Source organism: Lepisosteus oculatus, chromosome 5 (assembly GCF_040954835.1).
Source record: "Lepisosteus oculatus isolate fLepOcu1 chromosome 5, fLepOcu1.hap2, whole genome shotgun sequence".
In the NCBI taxonomy this organism is placed as follows: Eukaryota; Metazoa; Chordata; class Actinopteri; order Semionotiformes; family Lepisosteidae; genus Lepisosteus; species Lepisosteus oculatus.
Window position 1 is genome coordinate 16,249,282 of NC_090700.1, and position 21,969 is coordinate 16,271,250.

The 21,969-nt window shown below is 35.1% G+C and overlaps 2 protein-coding genes across 7 annotated transcripts in view; one reads left to right on the top strand and one right to left on the bottom strand.

Moving 5' to 3' along the window:
• c4 (complement component 4) overlaps positions 1–13,739 on the top strand; it is a 30,272-nt gene extending 16,533 nt beyond the window's left edge. The window contains exons 25-41 of the mRNA XM_015342034.2: positions 417–492; positions 856–1,012; positions 1,398–1,502; positions 1,940–2,108; positions 3,045–3,259; positions 4,004–4,159; positions 5,830–5,889; positions 6,764–6,854; positions 7,712–7,883; positions 8,857–8,944; positions 9,315–9,389; positions 10,014–10,116; positions 10,409–10,498; positions 11,122–11,214; positions 11,306–11,389; positions 12,732–12,876; positions 13,365–13,739. Of these exons, the coding sequence (XP_015197520.2) occupies positions 417–492; positions 856–1,012; positions 1,398–1,502; positions 1,940–2,108; positions 3,045–3,259; positions 4,004–4,159; positions 5,830–5,889; positions 6,764–6,854; positions 7,712–7,883; positions 8,857–8,944; positions 9,315–9,389; positions 10,014–10,116; positions 10,409–10,498; positions 11,122–11,214; positions 11,306–11,389; positions 12,732–12,876; positions 13,365–13,506 (2,021 nt within the window). The 3' untranslated portion in view covers positions 13,507–13,739. The remainder of the gene's footprint in view (positions 1–416; positions 493–855; positions 1,013–1,397; positions 1,503–1,939; positions 2,109–3,044; positions 3,260–4,003; positions 4,160–5,829; positions 5,890–6,763; positions 6,855–7,711; positions 7,884–8,856; positions 8,945–9,314; positions 9,390–10,013; positions 10,117–10,408; positions 10,499–11,121; positions 11,215–11,305; positions 11,390–12,731; positions 12,877–13,364) is intronic.
• A 526-nt stretch (positions 13,740–14,265) lies between these two features.
• Positions 14,266–21,969, bottom strand: part of trim3b (tripartite motif containing 3b) — a 52,033-nt gene continuing 44,329 nt past the window's right edge. For all 6 annotated transcript variants that reach the window (XM_069190175.1, XM_015341940.2, XM_015341938.2 and 3 more), the window contains one exon: positions 14,266–21,820. In XM_069190175.1, coding sequence (XP_069046276.1) covers positions 21,668–21,820 — 153 coding nt within the window. In that variant the 3' untranslated portion in view covers positions 14,266–21,667. The remainder of the gene's footprint in view (positions 21,821–21,969) is intronic.

A 21,969-nucleotide genomic window follows, 5' to 3' on the forward strand; every position in this document is an offset into this window, starting at 1 on the left:
CCATTATTTGAAGAATATTACTGTACATTTCCTTGTTTTTCTTGTTTTCAGAAGAATTTTAATAAATATCTGATTAATTGATCATTTTAAACCTTTTTTTTCTGGGATTAAGGGTGGTATATATATATATGCACATTCTTGTGCCCTAATAAAACAATAAACATATTGCTTATTAAGAATATTAAAAAAACTATTATATTTCACAGACTTGAATGGGGATCTGGGTGTATTTAAAGTATCTTGGACATATTGCCTTAAAATGTATCAAAATACAGATGACTGTACATTCAGTAGATGGCTCTGTCTAAATATTTCAATTATTCATTTTAAATAAAATAAATTTTACATTTACATTTACATTTAAAGTACAATAAGCTCAAGCATCTGAAATTTAATAAAATCCTTTTTTTCTTTAGGCTACAATAGAATACTCACCTTCAAAAAAGACGATGGATCATATGGGGCATTTTCTTGGACTCCTAGTAGTGTGTGGTAAGGATTAACACTTAACATGTTTTAGCAACTCTGCATTTACTTTGAAATACTTTAGTTAATTCAGAGTATGCATACGCACAATCTCATATCAATAAACCATTCAAAGGCTGTATCAGCTATTTGTATTCAACACTTGCTAAACAAGTGATTTTAAAACCCAATTCTGTTTTTCTAGTGCTCTGGCAAAATAAATTGATTTTGGAGAAGAAGGTAGTTTTGCTTCCTTTGATATTTCTGAACACTCCCTTTGAAAATGTCCTACAGATTAGAGAAACAAGCTACAGTAGCTTCCAACATTACAATAATAAAGGAATTAATACAATTAAATATGCAATTTAAAACATTTGTGGCTTTTTTCAGGTTGACAGCCTTCATTGCAAAGGAGCTCACCAGAACCAGACGCTATATAGACATTGAAAATGAATATATTCGTCAGTCGGTTTTTTATCTCATATCCCAACAACTTGAGAGTGGCGCTTTCCATGACCAACACCCAGTTTATGACAGGACCATGCAGGTAAATTAAGATTTTTAAGGTTTGTAATGTTTCTGTTTATGAACTGATTTAAGCATTTTTTTTACTTACTGTAGTCAAAGATACTTTTAGGGTACATCTCTGAAACACTCTCATCCTAGCAAGGAAAAGTCAAGAAGCCCTAGAAATTAATGTAAGACAAAAAGAGCAATCATTCACTAGAGATGATGTTCTCAAACAGTCATTGCACCATGTATATAATAGTACATTTTTAGTTAAATAGTTTATCTCAAGTGTATACACTAGGTTTCAAGTTCCTTAATGTTCTGTGCTTGCAACCCTCAATATTTGATAGATAATTCTAAAAGCAGTATTTGAGGAGCATTAACGTAATTTTTTATGTAATGACATTTTCTTTTCATATCAGGGTGGAGTTGGGGTATTTGAAGGAGATCTTTCATTGACTTCCTTCGTGATAATTGCAATGCATCACTCCACAGAAGTCCTCCAGCAGCCCAACATTACAGAAGTGGTATAAATCTATCAGACTTTATCACTATGCATATGGGAAAAAAAAATACTGTATGTATAACAAAACATTTTCAAGACCTCAGATTTAATACCCCTAAAGATAAGGCTCTGCTTGTTTTAAATTTGTCATAATGTGTTGCTTATTTTAAATAACATTTTTAAATAAAAATAACAGTCTATACTGTTAAAACTAATGACAGTTTGTGTTGCATCTACTGTATTTGAGGAATTCATGTAATGTTCATATGATTCTCAAAAAAATAACTTTTAAATACAACCCACAATGACAACTCTTAGCCCTTTTTTAAAATCTAATTTTCTTTTAAATTAGTCAGTCGTTCCGGTATGTGGTGGGCGCTCTGTTGTTTTATGATGATTGTGATGGTTAGGGTTAGGTTTAAAAAAACTTTATGTGCAGTGTTCTTCCTTTCTTTTCAGACACATTCAATAAATAAGGCTGTGCAGTATTTGGAGCAGAAACTGGATTCTATTCAACGGCCTTTCACTATCGCTATTACAGCATATGCTTTGTCTCTAACTAAACTCAGGAGTGCTGCTGCCACTAAAGCACAACAGAAGCTGAGAGATCTTGCAAAATGTGATGAAGGTTAGTTACTAATTCCCAGCTGTTCTGTGTGCTGCTTTTAAACCAGTTTTCTTGAGTGTTTAAAGGACTGAAATAAGACACTGAGATTGTGTGACAATGGCATTTCAAAATCCATTGCTTGCGAGCAGCTACAGTTCCAGTAGTTTTAACAAAGTGTTTTTGTCTGTATTAGAAGCTAAAAGCAGAGATAAAATATTTCATTAAATTATTATTTTAATGTATCTGATATTTGATACACAGTAACATGGCCAAATTATGTGGCTACTTTAAGACAGCTTTTAAAAGCAGAAAGCTGTAGGCATAAAGGGAAGGAGCAGGACATGAGTAAAATAAAAATCTTTGCACTTAAGAATTTCTAAAATACATTATGGATACAGCTGCACAAATGAAAAACAACACTGAACTCTGATGGATTGGATAAAAAGATTTTAAACATACAGAACATCCATTCTTTCATCTGTTATCTATGATAAGGGTTATGGCAAATCAGGGTGTATCCTTGGGTAAAAGAGGGGCACAATTGTTGAAGAACTGCATCCCAGTCTTTAGTCAGCTTTTCTCATAGACAGGATTGCTTCAGTCACGTCGAAGACAACAAAGTGGCCTTCACTACTCAGGCGGGGAATTTGTCTGTCGGTTTCCAATGGCTTTTTGAGTGGCTGTTTAAACTTATTTTTAATCAATGGATTTTTGCAATTTGAACTCAAGGCATGTTTTAAAATGGATTTGTTTACAGAAACAAATAACTCAAGCTATCTCAACGATCAGTACTATCCAATACTATTGAAGCAATCTGACCTGTTTGTTCACAATCTAAAATCCAAATAACATGATGTACTGTAGGACACCAAAGACGTATTGTCACAAAACGTTCACTGTACCTCAGTACATTGCTCCATAACACTAGTTACAGATTTGTTTCCCTTTTTATTTCAGAAAAGAAAATCTGCCATTGGGAAGGGAATGGTAATTTACAACTAAAACAAAAGGAACAAAAATCAAAGGACCCTCAGGCAGACTCAATATCTGTGGAGACTACCGCCTATGCCCTACTCCAGACATTACTGGTAGAAGACAGAACATATGCAACATCGGTGGCTAAGTGGCTTACAGAACAGCGCAGATTTGGAGGGGGATTTCGTTCCACACAGGTGGGCTTGCTTTCTTGTCAACAAAACAGTCTGCGACGATTAAGGCAAAATGCTTGACCTTCTGAAAGTTGACGTTTCATGTGAGCTTACCCTATTCTGGTTTAATAAAACCCCAAAAGGATGTAAATAATCATTACTTCAATTTTAATGATAAATATTATTAGTAGCAGTGTTACCTCTTCATGGTCCATTTTTGTTAGATCTCAGAAACTAAGTATTGCTCAATATAGAGCAGGAAACTTCTTTGGAAAGTTAGGTTGCTGCTGCAAAAGGAGCTGGTAGCCCAGAAGATGGCACTGTTCCCTCTGCAAACTTAGGCACCCATGTAGTGACCAGAGACAATGTGCTATTTACTGTAGGACAAAATGATCTTTCTAAAATTCCCCCTGGCAAAATACTTTTCTAGTACTCCACCTGAACACCTGAAGGGGCTACTCACTTATTATTATTGTTGTTGTTGGGTATTTCTCAAGATTTAAACTTCCTTTACATTTCAAAAAAGAAGTACAACCAGCATAGTCTGAACTTACCTTTTTTATATAAAGATTATATATTATATATAGTATATACATCCTTTTATTCTAAAATCTTTTACCTAATATTGAATTTATAAGCAGTGGTTCTCTTATTAAAACCATACCTTTTAATAATCCTTTTTAGAATACACATCTGTGTCCTTTTCACAGATATACTGTATCCAAAATGTTTTAACCTCATACCTTACGCTTTCCTTACTCTGTCCAGGACACGGTTGTGGCTTTAGAGGCTTTAGCAGAGTACAGTATTATGAACCTGGATTTGCAAGATTTCAGCCTGACTGTGGAACTCTGTCACGGGAAAGGCAAAAAGGACACCGTCTCCCTCACTAAAATAAATGCCTTAACTGAGCCAACACACAAGGTTCGTTAGCTATTACCTATTGTGAAATGTCCAAAAGAGATGTCACATTCTTGTTGCTTGAAGCTAATTGGTTCTGGGATCTCACCCACTGTTGATTCTGAAGTCCATGAAGCTGACTTTCTCAATACCTGTTTATATATTTCAGTCAGATGCCCACTTAATCTTATCTTTTCATGACTTTGAGGGGGGATTCAAACAGAGTCATTCTGTCATAATCACACAAAAGGTATCTTTACATTATTGGCTCCTCAGTACAGCATGGGCAGCAAATGTCTGTGTGATGCACAGTACCAAAATCCAGTTTAATTTTAGCATTCGCTTTCCACTGATTTAAAACTTTTTTTCATTAACTGACCTCTAAGGTAGTTAACTGCCAGCAGGTGGCACAAGTGATGCTGATATTCAGTTAAAAACAGGACATGGTAAAGTGTAGGCAGTTTTCATAAAGCAATCTTTGTAAAATTACAGAATCCTAAATAAATGTGTTAAATGTAGAAGTCTGTTCATTCCAGAGATACATCATCAGATCAAATGGTTCCAGTCACACTGAGCAGGATTAAGAATGCAGCAATGCATATCCAGTAAATCTAACATATTTCCTATTAGTGGGGGAACAATTCAGTGCTTGGTGAAAAACTATTCACAGTGATAGGAAGAGCCAACAACACTAACACAAAGAAACGTTGGAAAAAGGAACCTTTATCTCTGATTTAGAATTAGTTAATGGTCCTCAGTATTGTTTTGTCTTCTATCCCGGATCAGAAAAACATACTGAGCTGATCTAGCTACAGGTATTATTTGTGCAAGATTGCTTAAGTAAGGTATAGTTGCTCAAGAAGATTTAAAGATAAAACTGCACTGCAAAGCCTACTTTGTTTTTTTTGCACCCAACACAGCGACCCTGTTTCTCATATTTACAGTAATTGAATAACATGAAATTAAAAAACAGGATCTACATTCTGAAATTGAACTGAAGCAATTAGAATGGCGAACATCTTGGATACCATTTCAAGAAGCCTCAATCTTTTCAAAATGAAACAAAATCACTATTCTGTTGTTTCCCAATTTAATTATTATAGACCCATTTAAAGAAAATTCCTTTTAAGCTTTGAATTGGAAGAGCCACAAGTCAAGTATCATGGATATTTACTTTACCATGAAATAATTTCTACAGGAGTTCTGAAATGTAAAAGAATTTAATTTAGAACAAATATGTGAGCACATTCCTTAGGGTAAAATAAAACTAAAATGCACTTAGGTAGTTGTTTCTTTTTAATCAGCTTTCCATTGAAATGAAGAGAAATAGTTTAACAGAGTTTGTTGGCGTCTGCTAATGGGCATTTGAACGTGCGGAGCTTTGGTCTTCAGTGTATTGCTGATCCCTTATCCTATTTTATTTTCTTTGTTTCTTTATTCATCCACCTTACAGAGTGAATCTGAAATGTTCTACTTTGTACTCCAGGAAAAAAAAAATCAAATATATTTTTTGTCAAAATATGGAACTTGCAATTAGTACAAATCTTGATTTTATATAAATAATGCAATTAAATTGATATGGTTTAGAATCTTTGAACTCCAATAAATCATAAAGTTTTATGATTTTATCATAAAAACATACTTAGTCCAGTGTAAAAAAATGTTTTTAAACTATTTCCTAACACACCACACAGGTCAGACCAGGATCAAAGCTTGTTGTCAATGTTGCTGGAAAAGGAAGTGGAACTTTGACAGTAAGTTTTCTTAATTGACCATTTGCTTTCCATATTTCCAAAAATACTGCACTCTTGGATGGAACTTAATGGCCAAAATGGGAATTCTAGTTTGCTTTATAGCTTTATTGAAAGGTTTGAATTATTATTTGTAATCTTTAAGAGCTAAACATGATTTCTAAGTATTATAAAATTTAAATAAGGTGTATTTGTTATGAAATTTAATCATTTTAATGCTTGTTTTACTTTTTGTATTTCACAAAAATAACATTGATGTATTCTCCATTTCAGATTGATATATTGAGGTAAATTAAATATTATATTTAGATCTGTCTTCAAAATTTGTACTGCTATAAAAAAATGTTTGCATAAGCTAATATAGCGGCTTGTTTTTTACAACCTGAGTTTTTAGCAATGGGTCAGAATGTGTAAGTTTCCTGAGAATCTGAATAGTGTTCAATACTTAGTTTTGTCTACATCTGTAGACAATGTAGGGTGGTGAATGTGGTTGAGAAGATGCGAGAGGGGAGGTTACGGTGGTATGGACATATCATGAGGAGGGACGTTGAGGAAGTAACAAAGAGGGTAATGGAATTTGAGGTGGAAGGTAACAGAGGAAAAGGCAGGCCTAGAAAGAGATGGATAGATTGTGTGAGAAAAGATATGGAGGTATGTGAAGTGAGTGAGGAAGATGTGCTCGACAGAGACAAGTGGAGAAGAGCAACCAAAGCAGCTGACCCCAGGACAGTCTGGGACTAAGGCTGTGAAAAAGAAGAAGAAGACGACGACTTAGTTTTGTCTTTCATATAAATGCGCATCTTGTCATATTAAGATGATCATAATAGAAAAATAATAGAAAAATATTTGCTCTGATTTTTGTCTTTTCTTGCTCTAGCTTGTACAGATATATAGGACTATGAAGGTGACAGACTCTGCATGTGATTATTTTCATTTACATGTAAGCTTACAAGGAGAAGTTCAGTACAGTAAGTCTACCTTTATTTTTACATTGTTTATATACTCTACACTGCAAACTACAGTAAATAAAAAAAACACTACATAGTCCCGAAGGGTGTCTTGATACAATATGCTTCCAAACTTCCAATCCATCTTGCCTCCCAGTAGGCAGAGTGGTGGTACTGTGGCTAAGGATCTGTGCCTGTGGTTGGAAGGTTGCTGGTTCAAATCCCATGGCCAGCAGAGAAATCCTACTCTGTTTGGCCCCTGAGCAAGGCTGTTAACCCCAGCTACTCCAGGGGTGCTGTATAAATGGCTGACCCTATGCTCTGACCCCAAGCTTCTCTCTCCCTGTCTGTGTACTTGTGTCTCTCATGGAGAGCAAGCTGGATTATGTGAAAAGACAAATTCCTTATGCAAGAAATTGGATATGGCTAATAAAGTGATCTTATCTTATGATAGGAATAATATTGCCTAAGTATTTGAATATAGGATCCATGGTGTATTAGCATACATATTTAAACATAATTAAGGGTTTGCTGTATATGTTTTTTAGCCCGTAGGAGTCATCAGAGACAGTGGCTTTGATTGGAAACAGTCCAGACCATACTGTACATACACCAGGGATGGTAGCATCTACCAACAGAAACCTCAATCGCCATTTATTTGTCCTTCTGCCAGTTAATTTATGGCTGATACATGCCATAAAGAAAATAAACCAAAGTTCGGATTTCTGCCAATATGTTTAGGAAAATGCTCTAAATTTGCAAATCCTGAGAATACAATGGACTTCTCACAAAATTTCAGGCATGACAGTTTTTTGGAAAATAAAAGTACAAATGTATGCATGTGTTTCTAGACCTCTCCTTTTGTGTTAAAATTGCAGACTACAATGATTATGGGGACAACCTGGATGATTATTATAACTATGACAGCATCCCTTCAGCAGATGAGCCCATGAGCAGGATTGAGTGGTTTGATCTGCACACAAGGAGACAAAGACGTGAAATTGACACCAAGGAGAAGGAGAGCTCGGTCTTGTACACTGTGTGTGTGAAGTAAGTGATCACTTTAGGTCAATTTGGGTTGATATCTCTGGCACGGCCATTTGCAGCAAAATCAGCTACTTTAATGTACTGTATTTTCACTCACATTTCATCATTAACTAAACAAATCTTATTGGACTTGTTCATGATGGTAGAGTGGGTTTTTACGGTCTTCTGTAGCCAGTTATGGACAACCTGAGACTAGCACAAGTTGTTTGGTCATTTGGACCAATGGGTCAGTCATATTTAAGTAAAATACTATATGTTGTTTGAAAGTCCACACTATTTTCTATGGGGTTATGTCATGGCTAAGGAGCTACATTTGCAGTCTTTACCTTACTATAGGTTACACAAAATTGCCTGAAGCATAGATATATAGTAGTCTGTGTTCCTGGATATGTGGCAAGACTGCACATTTGTCTAATTAGTTTGGTTATTTATAATATTGTAACGCATACGGCCATCAGGACGTGTAAGAGCCGGCTTACCAGAGCATCGACGTCGCCCCCTTCTCTGTGATAGCAGGACTACAGCTACTGAGCTGTGGAGAGATCTCTTTAGCTCACTGGGCTGGGTCCCTGTTGAATGACGCGGGAGTCCCGGGTTCGAGCCCCCGACGGTGGGGGGCCGACCTAATGCGGCAAGGGCACCCGCCTGAACCCCGTTGCGTTACAATATGTTATAAAAAGTATAAGAAATAAAGAAAATAATAAAAGATTGAGAGTTTAATTCATATATTTTCTCTCTAATATCATAGAACATATCACTTTAGTGATACTGTCACTTAATATCACACTGATATTAAAATGATGTAATTTAGTTGCTTTCAAGTTCATTAAGTAAACCCCAGTACTGGATATTAGGAGCAAGTTAAATTCTTTATTATGTTCTATGTAAAATACTGACTATATTACTGATCTGAAAACTCTCAGAACATTTGTACTCCAACACTGTATTAAACAATTCTCCCTCTTTCATTTTAAAGCACAATTGGGAGGAATTCTTCAGGAATGGTGATTGTAGACATCTCACTTCTGAGTGGATTGGAACCAAAAACACAGGATCTAGAAGATGTATGTACTGTACTTTTTATTTAACAGGAGTAGAATTTTCTAACTTTGAATTGTTTCTTTTAAACCTTATTTTAGTTTTCCCATTTAATGTTTTCTCTTTTTTTACATTTTTGACATGCAGCTATGTTTTTTACAAGTCATTTTAAAGCCTAGTTTGATAAATCATGACATGGGGATTTTCAAAGCTTTTGCTGTTAAGCAAACTTGCCACCTCTATTCTGGAAACAAAATACACAAGATTAACAAGGAACAAGGACAGGGAGAAATTTAAATAAATACATCTTCTTTCCACTTAGTTTGCATTAATAAGAAGCATTCTAGCTTATATACATGTACTTCAGTATCTGTAACATTTTATTTTCTGTCTTAGCTGGTGAAATCTACAGACAAATACCTTGACCATTATGATCTGGATAAAGGAAAACTGTTTCTCTACTTTAATGAGGTAGGAAATAATCACCCCTCACAAATTCAATGGCAGCTTTCATACAGATATGTTTCGATGGGTTGTTTTTGTGAAGGAATTTACTTAAATTGGAGAATAAATGTACAGAATGTGGGTACTCTATACAGTAGGTAGACCCGCTTAACTCAAAAGGCCAGGACAAGATGTGCACCTAAACTGTAAGAAATGTATATAAATTGAATACTATAACTTTAATGAAACCAACATTAATAGAGTTGCAATATTCAACAATTTATACACATACTGTACTATAGAAGGTTTTTCATAACCTATAGTATGTATTCCCGAACAGGAGTTGTCAATTCTTAACCTACACCAATGTGTCTGCAGGATCCCATTCTAATTCAGATCTTAAAAACCTATTGTAAATCAACTCATAATTTTCTTAGTTGCACAAATTCAACAATTTAATTCCGATCTTTAAAGAGACATAGAACACCTGCTGACATAGCTGCCCTCCAGTACCAGCATTAAAGACCCCTTGTCTAAAGCATGTAATATGTTTGCTACAGTCTAGTTCAGCAGTAATATATACAGTACAGCAACACAGACAACGTTATATACTACTGGTGAAATGTAGCTCACAAATGTCTTTATCCCTAGATAACAGACACACAAGAATGTGTGACATTTGCAGCAAAACAGATTGCTCCGGTTGGCTTGGTGCAGCCTGCTAATGCAGTCATCTATGATTATTATAACCCTGGTGAGTAAAATAAAGCAAAAAAAGCACAATTTTGTATTCTTCTTATTATTAATCTTATTTTTAAGGATTTGCAAATTTCTCATGTAAATTAGAGACGCTTCCTGTTAGAAAGATAACATCAATGCACCTGAGAAGACATTATTGGGGAATTTGATGAAAAACAACACAAGGAAGAAGCCTAGCTTTTTTGAGATTTTAGTTTTTACATGTTTGTGTCATGGGCTTTTCATTTTATTGTTAGCAATGTATAATGTTGTCTTTTGTGTTATGGATAAATATGTTACTTTTTTAGGTAGGAGATGCAATGTGTTTTACAGTGCACCCAGGCAAAGCCCTATGGTCTCTAAGCTGTGCAGTAAAGATGTATGTGTCTGTGCAGAAGGTAAGTTAAATGCTATTGCTCAGCAAAATTCTTCTGTCAATATTAATGTATGAACTGTGCAAGAATCAAAGTGTTATCAGGTTTCCCTATTATGCACCAATAAGGTCAATGCACCATTAATTTAAAGTTCATATTATTTTATATTGCTATGCTTTAACATAAACATCACACAGGTTCCTTTCTATCATCCAGTTTGTCATTTCTCATAAAAGGGATTCTTAAATTAGTCTCAAAAATGTATTTCTATACAAGTTGTTTTTTTATTCAGTGTGTAACGCTTACAGCCGACAGGTACTGTGTAAGAGCTGGCTTACCAGAGCAGGTGACGTCACCGCCCTTCCCTGTGATAGCAGGACTACAGCTACTGGGCTGTAGGGAGACCTCTCTTTAGCTCACCGGGCTGGGTCCCTGCTGAGTGACGCGGGAGTCCCGGGTTCGAGCCCCCAACGGTGGGGGGCCGACCTAATGCGGCAAGGGTGCCCGCCTGAGCCCCCGTTGCGTTACAAGTGTATATTTCGAACTCTTTTTAAACTATTTTAAAGTTTTAAAAAGTAAATTAGATTCCCTGCAGCAAAAACATGTGTACCATTGTCTTATGACTGTCATTTTATTTTTTTTCTAAGGACGCTGCCCCAAAATTAAATCAACCTTCAGTAAGAACATGAATGAAGATACTCGCCGAAGTTTTGCATGCTACAAACCAATTGTAGATTATGGTGAGACAATTTTTATAACTTTGCTCCATTATACTATGTGCATAGAAAGAAACATGTCTTTAATGCTCTATTACATTTTTTTTCCAAACAGTTTATGTGGTGACTGTCCTTAACACAACCCATGATGGTGTCTTTGAGTATTTTGCTGTCAAGATTACCAAACCCCTAAGAATCAGTGAGTATTGCCATATCCCAGCCTTTCTTTTTATAATTCAGTTAACTGATTAATTTCCATCTTTGAAAATGTGAATAGAATGTGATAAGTTGCTTTATCCACTCTGAACAGAAATAGTTCAGAACATTCATCCAATACAGGGTAACTGGGGATCTGGAGCTTAGCTCAGAAAGCAACGGCATAAGGAAGGATACACCCTGACACCAGTTCTTCACAGGACACAGACAGAGAGACAACTTGCATACCAGAAACCCATCACCTTACTAGTATGCCTTTGGACTGGGGTTGGAAACTCACAAAAGCACAGGGAGAACATACAAACTCCACACACATAAAACTCCAGGAATTGAACCATGGGTCCCAACACTGCAAGGCAACAATGCTAGTCACCGTGCCACCAAGTTCAGAACATAACAATGGTTAAAAAGAAAAGGAAGAAGTTATTCAGCTCATTTAGTGTTTAGTCACTCTTAGGTAATTGATCCAAGGATTTCATCTAGCCTGTTCTTAAAAGAAGTCAGGATATCAGCATCAACAATGTGGCTTAGTAACCTGTCCCAGACTTCCACAAGCCTCTGGGTAAAAAAAAGTGTCTCCTGGTCTCAATTTTAAAAGCACTTGTATTCTCTGGTTTGTTTTACTGTTCATTTCCAATAAATCCATATTGCTGACTTAGTCAATGTCGTTGAGAATTCTTGAAGAGCTGAATAGTCTGTTCATCACTCAAAAGTATTAATTCTTTTAGCTTGTTAGTGACTGACATTCCTTTAAAGAATGTTTTAAGTTCTATTTTCTTATAACCTGATGATCACATTTTATGCAATGTGGTTTTAATAGTGTACACTTTATGCAATATTATCAATGTGGTATTACTAGTCTACTATTTTAACATCCCAACTTGATTTCTACATTTTTAACTGTACTGTGTACTGTACATTCTAAAATTGTTTACCTTTCCATGGTTTACATCTAAAAGATCTAAGTGGCATGTTAACAAACACACTTTTCAAAAGTAGAATATTTCTGTCTTTTCCATATTGCAAGTAGTTTGATTGTGTTTGATTTTCTGTGCTTGTCTACATTGAACATCAGTTATTGATTTGAATTTAAAAATATGGGTAAGAACCCAAATGTTTGCTTCACCTCTGTCACCACTATTACAAGACTGTAATTTTGTTTGTAAGATTGTAGGGAGTGTACAATATGTAATCAGTATGTTTTATTAACAGAGCTGATCTTGTGAGTTTACCAAGACTCACTAAATTAACATTTTGATGCTGATGTTGTTTTGAGTAATATCTGTTGCCTCTTTATATTATAATACCATCTTTTTAAATAATAGGTAAAGATGAAGCCATACAAACCGGTCACCTCTTTCGCAACCTGGTCAAGCGACATTCTTGTGAATTTTCAATGAAAGTAGGCAAGGGATATCTGGTGATGGGTAAAGACGGAGAAACCACAGACACTACTGATACCAATGGAAAGTAAGTAAATCAAGTGGGTTAAATATCCAAATGCTGTATGCCTCGACCATATCAGATTCAATTTTCTCTGAGCTTTGTATTCATGTTTTGTTATTTTACAGTATCCTAATTATCTAACAGTGATATACAGTAAAAAGAAACTCTCATAGAATGTTAATGACTCTGCATTATACTGTATAGCAGATGTTTCCCTGAGAAGCTAAGATCTTAAGCAGCACATTCAGACTTCAATGATATGTGACCTTTCAGAATGTAAAGAAGTTGTAGCTAAGCACCTTAAAGTAACATATGCATTTGCCTTATCTCCCCATTAGTTTTCATTATTGTACTATGACAATAAGATGCAATGGTATCAAGTTAATGTACACTGGCTTTTCCTCATGATCACATCCCCTTCAAAAATAAAAGTAAACAATCAAGGCATTTACTGTATCTAGTGACAAAATATAAATTTGGTGATTTGATGATAATGACTGTTTCTGTTACAGTATCCAATATTTCCTTAATCATGAAACATGGGTTGAAGAAATTCCGGAAGAAGGAAAATGCAAGGCAAGCAAAAGCCGAAAAGCTTGCAGTTTACTCCATGATTTCATGCAGGAGTATGAAATAAACCAATGCAGGTTTTAAATGAAAGCATTGATTTTCAGCTCTAAACATATCACATTACACTACTAAAAGGTAATGTATAGAATGTCACTGTTAGACAAAACGTACAAACTATTAAAACACTACACCTTTCCTTTAAATCATACTCAAATGCTTCCTAAAGTACTTGTGCATGTGACAATAAACTGAAATAAAGTATGATTACAATAAAGTACAAGAAACAGTTTATCATATTAAAGTTTCTGAGCATCTTGTTTTTTGTGTCTTAATGAATGCTGAAATAAAACAGTTCAGTTTTTCATTATAATATTTTTCACACATCTTTAGATTCTGGGGCCAACGCCAATATTTTAAATTATAGAATTGGAACTTAACTGGTGGAGCATTTAATGTAAAATTTGGGGAAAGCAGATGGTTGGCTGTGAAACATTTTGTAACGCAACACTAAACTTTTTCATGATAAAATTAACACAAAACAACAAAATTATCTTGCATAATCAATAATGTGCAGAATACTGACAGAAATAATGTACAGCAGAGCTCCACATAAAGCAGAACTGTGCCTTTTCGGTGTGAATCCCCTTTTCTGTGTTTGGGTTTCAGATTGCCATATCAAACTCTCACAGAGAAAGTGTACAGTATATACTGTATATACAGTATATTATATTCTGTATATTACCCCAGGAACTTTAACATCTCTATCATTTCTACATGAATGACACCCTATAAAGCATGATTTGTTCGGTTCAATATAACTGGGAAAACAGCACAACATACACATTTAATAGATAAACCATTTAATATCATTTCTGTGTTTAAAACATAAATATTTTTATTTTTCCATAACATGGTTCTCTTAGTAAAAGGAGTAAATTACTGTATTCAGTGTTACAGTGACAATAGGCTACTAAAACAACAGACCAGTGCTGGCCTCTATAGCTATACCATCTGGATTCTACAGCTACGCTATGGCTGTGGGTGTAATACATTGAAACTCTAATGTATACATTCATTCAGTCATAGGAGAAAGAGGGTGACCATATGACTCCATGATTTAAAAGGGAAAGTTTTGTTTTTCCAGGATTCAAAATACTGTGATTATTGTACGTTCAAAGGATGATGTAATACAAGTCTTTACTAAACAGATATTATGCTACTGGATTGAAAACAATAGTGGCAAAAACTTAAATCTAACCTTCAAGTGAAATTCAAGTTTTTTTTCCCCGCCATGAACTCTATCAGTTTTGCCTCTGAGCAATATTTACAGAATGGATATATTGCCAAAACAAATTATCTGGGGCTGTAAGTGCAAATTAGACTAAAGTGCCCAATATCATATCAAGACTCTTTCACAAAGAATACAATCAGAAAAGTAGTTCCTATCAGTTTAGGAAGCCCCATTATTGAAACTTCACAGTTTTGCCTGTGTTCTTTACCAGAAACTGTTTGTCTTGCTGATGCAGTACCTAGGGTAATAACATGCCCAGTTTGTGTGATCTAGAGTTTATTTACAGTAGCAGACTCTGCTTGCTGTGGTTAAGTTATACCTATCCAGAGAGAAAAAAAGAGCTAGATAAGAAAGCAAGGATGTGAACTCATTCTTTTCAGATTTTAGAACATTTGTTAACTGGAGAGCCTTGGCATCAGTACTGACAGCATGGATGTTAAATTACTTCATTTTCACTTGGACACTGAGCAGGCAGCCTGTAAAGCCTTGAATAGATAACTCAGCCCCCTGGGGCTCATTGTATGTTTCGGCATCATCCTCAGATTGGGTTTTCTAGGCAAATGAAAAATCCGGCATAAAAGCCACTTTCAGACTTTCAAAAAGGTCTCATTTATTTCAGATAGGGAGGTCAACGGGCTCCATGGTCACAGGGGACAGATACATTAAAACCTATTATATTAAAGCTTTGATAGATGTAATTGTTAACTTTGAATTTGATATCTTGTTTTTCTTGCATTAAAAACTGTATTCTGCTGTTGGTGAGTTTCTCCACGGTTTAAAGCCGCAGTTTACTTTGTTTCTACGACCGATTCCAAACGTTAAAAGGAATCCATGCCCTGACTCATGATTGCAATGATGTTCATCATATCATTAGCACAGTGTAGCAAGCTAAGCGCATTATCTGAGCACGGCTGTGGTTTAGGAAAATAATATTTTCTGATGTTATTCATTTCCGGTAACTGTAGCAAAGACAAAAGTTTAAAATCCTGTTCTCTCGAAGAGTATTATGGGGCCAAGTGACACCCTACTGCCAAACTGAATTCAGTTTAAGAATGGCTAGTTCAAATCAAAGCATTTTATGCAGTGCTGTCTAACACCAGAGATTTTTAGCTTCAGTACATTTTTAGAACAACTTCAAGGGATTAGAATTACCAACCCATAAGTTTCTTACAGTACATGTCCAGGTTTTCTGAACTAAAGTTCTTTTTTAGAATTTGGGTTGGATGTCTGCTACGCACTAGCTGTAGAATACCCACACACTACAGGAATGGGTTTGTTGTGGCATGACTAACTGAGGATACAAAACCGTGCTTAAACTTGAGCACACAAAATGGATTCCTATGAATTGGGCAGGAAAATTGTCAAAAAAGGCTGAAGTACATACAAGTACAAAAATTATGATCCAAGCCACATTTAACATTTACATCTTTTTCACATAACTTCAACCATCTTTCAAATTTTAACAGCACCACAAAATGACTTCATTAGTCTCAACAAAGAGTGAATTTGGTTGAGCCTCATGTCTACTGAAGAAAAGGCAAACATTTTATCTACTCTTCATTAAAGGTACTAGTTCATTTTTAAAATAAGGCCAACTAACTTCAGAAGAAGTTAGAAGTAAGGAAGATTAAATAATTTTCTATCCCGCTGAACAGATGAAGACAATAACATTTTACCAAACCTTACATTATTACTGGGATGAAGCTTATAATATGCCAGTACGCCAGATCCAACAAATCCACCCTTAAAATTGTTTTAGGCATCTCAGTGAAATGTTAAAGTGCCACTATTTAAAGATTTTCAATTATGTAGCACTATGAAAATGCCTTATGATTATTGAGACTTCAGGTTAAATTATCCATTTACATTATTAAAAGGATTTTAATTATAACATTTGAATTAACATTTAGTGTTGACTTCCGTTCTGCCAGAGGGTAGAAGAGAAAGTGCCAGCCTTTCACTCACAGCTTCAAATCTTAAGCAAGGATCGCCTCACATTAATTCTTCTGTAGACATGAATACATTATAGAAAACAGTAAAGAACCCTTCGACCAATCAATTCTTTACTTTACAGAGCTTTACAATGCGTCTTACAAAGATACTGCTCAATGCAAGCCCTTCTGAAAAGTAAAAATATTTTGATTCTTTTCAAACTGATAATATACTGTACCAGCAAAGTTTTGTAAAGACCTGCCAGCAAACACTTACAGTACATACTGTACAAGTATGACATTATTTTAAGAGAAGCAAACCTTAAGAGTCATTCCAATGTTTTCTGCATGTACTCTTTCAGAAACATCTTTTTAACAGTTTACGCATGATGTTGTTTAAGATCAAACTCGCATGTGGTACATCAAAGAAACAAATATGCTTGTGTAAAAACTTGAAATAAATCACAATCATCCCCTTGATAAGATAATGCTTAATCAGTTTATTAATGCTTTATCAACCCTGCAGCATTCAGTAATGCAATTTGTTGAATTGGTTCAGCTTTACTTTTTTGGTTTAGATAAACATTTTGCTGCTTTAAAGGTGTAGTGTCCAACGACCATGACAAATAATCCTGATAGTTCAGCAGAATTTACAATGAATTATTACCATGAAATTAAATGGTACATGAAACAAGAAAACTAGCAAGGCCTGGTAACAGACTACTTTTGTCTTATCAAAGCATGTAAAAACCTGCTGCATTTGTATAACAATCCACTGCTCCATTCTTTTTTTCTCCTCAACTTGTTTTTAAAATTTGTGCTTCACCTTAATTAACATTTACTAGTGTTCCAAAACGAGGAGCTTCAGGTTCTTCTGTTTCAGATTTTCAGTTCATTGTGTTACTTAATGGCTCCTGTCAAACAGTTTCTGTGGCAAACCAGGACACTCATGGCTCTGTTCCTCCTGACTTAAGCTTCTTCAAATATCAACCCTCAGTAAAGTGAACCTTTTCTATTAAGACCAGTATTGACTTACCATTTGGGGGCACTTCTTTATTCTATACAAAGCATCAGAAGAAACCATTCTTTGCATGTGTATTTCTAGAAAAAAAATACATATTTACATATTAAATGGATGTTTGTGATGTCATTTTGAATGATTGATCATCCATGATTGACAGTGTTTCAGCAACAGTTGCATGAGCATTAAATTACCTCATTAGTGAGAGTGGAGTGGGCACAGGTACAGTAATAAGGTGAATTAACCTTTTGAATGTCAAGACTGTTGAAAATCAAGGGAAATAATTGAACAGAACAGGACAGAACAAACAAGCTCCCTCTTATGAATAGAATAAAGACTGTATGCCATCGATACAGTATGTTAGGAGCTGCATTAAGTTACGCCAGACATACTTTCCAGCAGTGGAGCCAAGGATTAAGTGACAAATATAGGTTTTGTCCTATAGGTTTTAACCAGATGAAGGTAAGAAAGTGTGGTGCAGAAAGGCAGAATGACGCAGTAGTTGCTGTTTACAACAGATCATCTGATAGGGAGTGTCTAGCTGTTTAAGTAAATTACTTGTAGTGATTCATGGCAACCACAAAACAGCATCTGGAACATGGCACAAAGCATACATCGCAGATGTAAAGCTTGTATTATTTCCAGCAGTGACCACACACACACCACAAGCTTGTGACTTAAACAGTAGACGTCCTGTTGTTGGAATGGAACACCAGTCAACTACTGTACCTTCAAAAGAAGATTGTCATTTTCCTGATAGGTCAGTGATTTTGTCACTTTTAAAAGTTTTTTTTTTATGGCCAGTACATTATGTGGTTTACGGATGCTGAAATAAAGACTCCTGGCTAAATGTATTTATTAAGCTGAGATCAATAATCCGCTGTTACAAAGATTTTCCAAAGCAAATCGCCCCACATTTATTTTACAATTTGCCACCTCATTTTGAACTGTTGGAGGTTGAACATTATTCGGATTTTTATTGAATATGTAACGTAATTGTTGAAATACCACTCTGACCACCGCAATACTCGATTTTCTTCTTTACACCGGCGATGTGAAGTGTCTATTCAATAGCCAGAAAATCCAAAGTGCCCTAAAAAAAGAGGACTGAAAGAAGTGACTTTTTCCCAATTCAATGTCTGCTAACTTTTTCAAATAGGTAAAATTCTACCATTCAAATAAACAATTACATCGAGTTTAATGTAGACAATGTCTCTTTCTTGATAACTTGTTACAAAATTCTGCTCGAAGTCTTGTTTCATGCACTGGTAGAAGTTAATGACCATAACACTGTACATGATTGGGGTTAGAAAATATGACCATACCTTGAATTGAATGCACAGTATATAAGTAGTTCAGAAAAAAAACAACAACAAAAATGAAATACTAAAGAAAAGTGACAAGAGTGTTAAGATACTTTTATGACCTGCTCTGGGGATGTTATTATACAATTCACTGTCAATTTAAATGACAGCTCTGACTAATATGTTGTTTTCAATATATTTTTGATAGATTTTATTTATCTTGTTTTTTACCAGCATAGAAAATACTCATGACATACCAAATTGTGCGTTTCATATTAACTTCCTAGTACAGGTCTCTTTCATATTAGCAAAATATAACCAAAGATAGCTTTAGTCAAGGCATAACCCAAAGGTAAACCACATCAGGCTCTGCTTACTGTATGTACTGTATACACCCCTTACCCTGTGAGAAAAGTGTTTATCTCATGTAGGGAAGCCCACAAGAGAATACAGCACAAATACTACAAACCTGCTGAAATTAACCTCATCAATAATGATTCTATGATATGGGATGTCTAGATTTTCAATCAATATGATACTTTTAAAGTTGGGTTAGTATTTACAATGTGTTTTATATCAACTGTGCAAGTGGTTTGATTGCTAATATTTCTCATTGTTACTGGACCTTGTACAGCCCTGGCAGTATCCAAACCAATTTAGGCCAAGTGTTTCTTAGTTACAAAAACTGATGTTTTAAAATGTTTAAAACCCAGAAACAGGCAGATTTTTACAGATTTCTTTTGACAGAAAATTAAATGAAGGCTTCTATAAGGAAATGGATTCCACTACCACACTCATGAGTCAGATACAGTAAATACTATACATGAAGTGAAGGATGGCTAGACTTGCAACTGGCTAGAGGAAGAAAAATGATTATCCTCAATCTCTTTGCAGCAATTCAAAAAATACCTACACTTTTCAGCGACAAGAACAAGCCCTAACTTCAGGGAGCCGATGTTCACTAATGTGCTGTGCTAATTCATGAAAAAAACAGATCTATTTACAGAAGGAACGGTACCTATTCCTACAAGCTTTTAGCAGCTTTTTGATTTAATGGAATGCAAGCCTTTGAGGAATGAGATTCAATATGAATTTTACTTGGCAGTGAGCCAAATAAAAAAGTCCTCCATACCTGTAGTTTTCTAACACAAGTCTACTTTTTTGTCACTTATTGTACTTCAGATTCATCTTAAACTGTTTTTAATTCCACAAAACAATCTGGATTCTTAAATGCCATTGCAGAGATCTCACCTCCAATATGTATACATTTGAACACTTTCCACTTTGTTTCACTTGTAATTGAATAACGTTGAGGCAGCTTTGTTTTCTATAGACATGTATTTCAAGGAATTGTTCAGGAATTAATACAACCAGATACCACATACTGTACACAGGGCTTAGATGACCAGTGGAACCATATCACAAGAAACTGGAAGAATCCATCAAATACCAGCTACTCAATGTTTTCTTTCTCTTTAAAAATGTTGAGAATACTTCAAAAGAACGTTTTGAACATGGTATTTCTTTGGTCAAGTGTAAGAGATTTGAAATCTAGGATTTGAAGCATTAACACTGAGTAATTTTGTTCCAGTATTGGTTCCTGTTATTGTTTGCCATGGAAACTGACTTTACAGAACTGAATTGGAGCTAATAATGAGCAGATGATGTTAATAACGTCCGATAAAGTTGATGTTTGGCAAATCAAACATTTAAAAATTAGAAAAATAACCTTCAAAAGATAAAACCATGTAGAAAAAAGAAAATAAATTAAGACAAAACTAAATCCATTCTGTTTTTTTCTTTTTTTTTCAGATTTTTTTTTATAAAAATGCTGAATTGTGCTGTCAACTTTTTGCAATAAATACTACAGAGATCTCAAAAGTTCAAGGCTGGGGAAGTCCAGAACTCAACTTTGCCATCCGCAGCCTTCCACACAAAATACTAGCCTGATTTTGATTTATTGAAGGTTTTAGGAGAATTTGAAACTGTAGATGAAGAATTAGTGATTGATTTCATATACAGCATATACTATATATAAATATAGAATAAATATACAACAAACGTAAATGCACAGATGGTACTTGAGAATTAAGTGAACAGATGGATGTGATTTATTTCTTAAAAAATTTAATTACTTTCTCAATGAAATGAATGTAAAGAGTAACGTTGCTGCCTCCTTATTCTACTCATATCTTGAGTAGAGGACGACCATCTTTTTTATGTGTTTTTTTTAAAACTGGATAAGCTACTGATAAATTAGCACTGCTCTCTCCATGGCTGCTCTGATAAGCTACAAATGTCATGCATTTGGAAACGCTACTACTCCTCAACTCTCCAGCTTGTTTCTTTTGCTACAGAAATGTTTTAACTTGTTTCTTTATCCACATGCCAATGTATGTGGTTAGCTTTTTTATATCTACAGACATGTTTTACTTTTATCCTTCAATTCACCTGATATAAGAATTGTATTTTTCTTAAATAAAATAGAATTACGAGTCCGTTAGCTCTTGTGGTTGAAGTTTCTCACACTGTTAGCAGAAACCCACATAAAGCAGATGTTTTTTTCTTCTTGTCAGGTGAGAGCTTAGGTTTTATGATTTCCAGATTTGCTAATGTGCAAAGTAACATAAAAAATGCACCATTTTACATGTCTCTGGTCAGTGCTTGTTTGGCAAATCTCAGGAAAATTTTGCTGGCTTTACTGCAGATAACGGTAGACTTTGAAGCAGTGGTTCCCCGAGTCTGCAACCACAACGTGTCCATCAGAGGTCAGTGCCAGGCCTTGGGGTCCATAGAGGGGGTCTGCTGTGGTGTTAATGTAGGACAGGAATGATCCTGAGCTGTCAAATACCTGAAAGGCATCAAACTTGAACAGTGAGCACATTCTTATTTAGGTAACAGGTTACTACTCTTAGAATGGTCTACAGCTTGGAGCTGCTGAAGGTGGGTTGTTTATTAAGTACAGTAGAAATAAGATGCTTTTGGTAGAAAAAAAAAGGC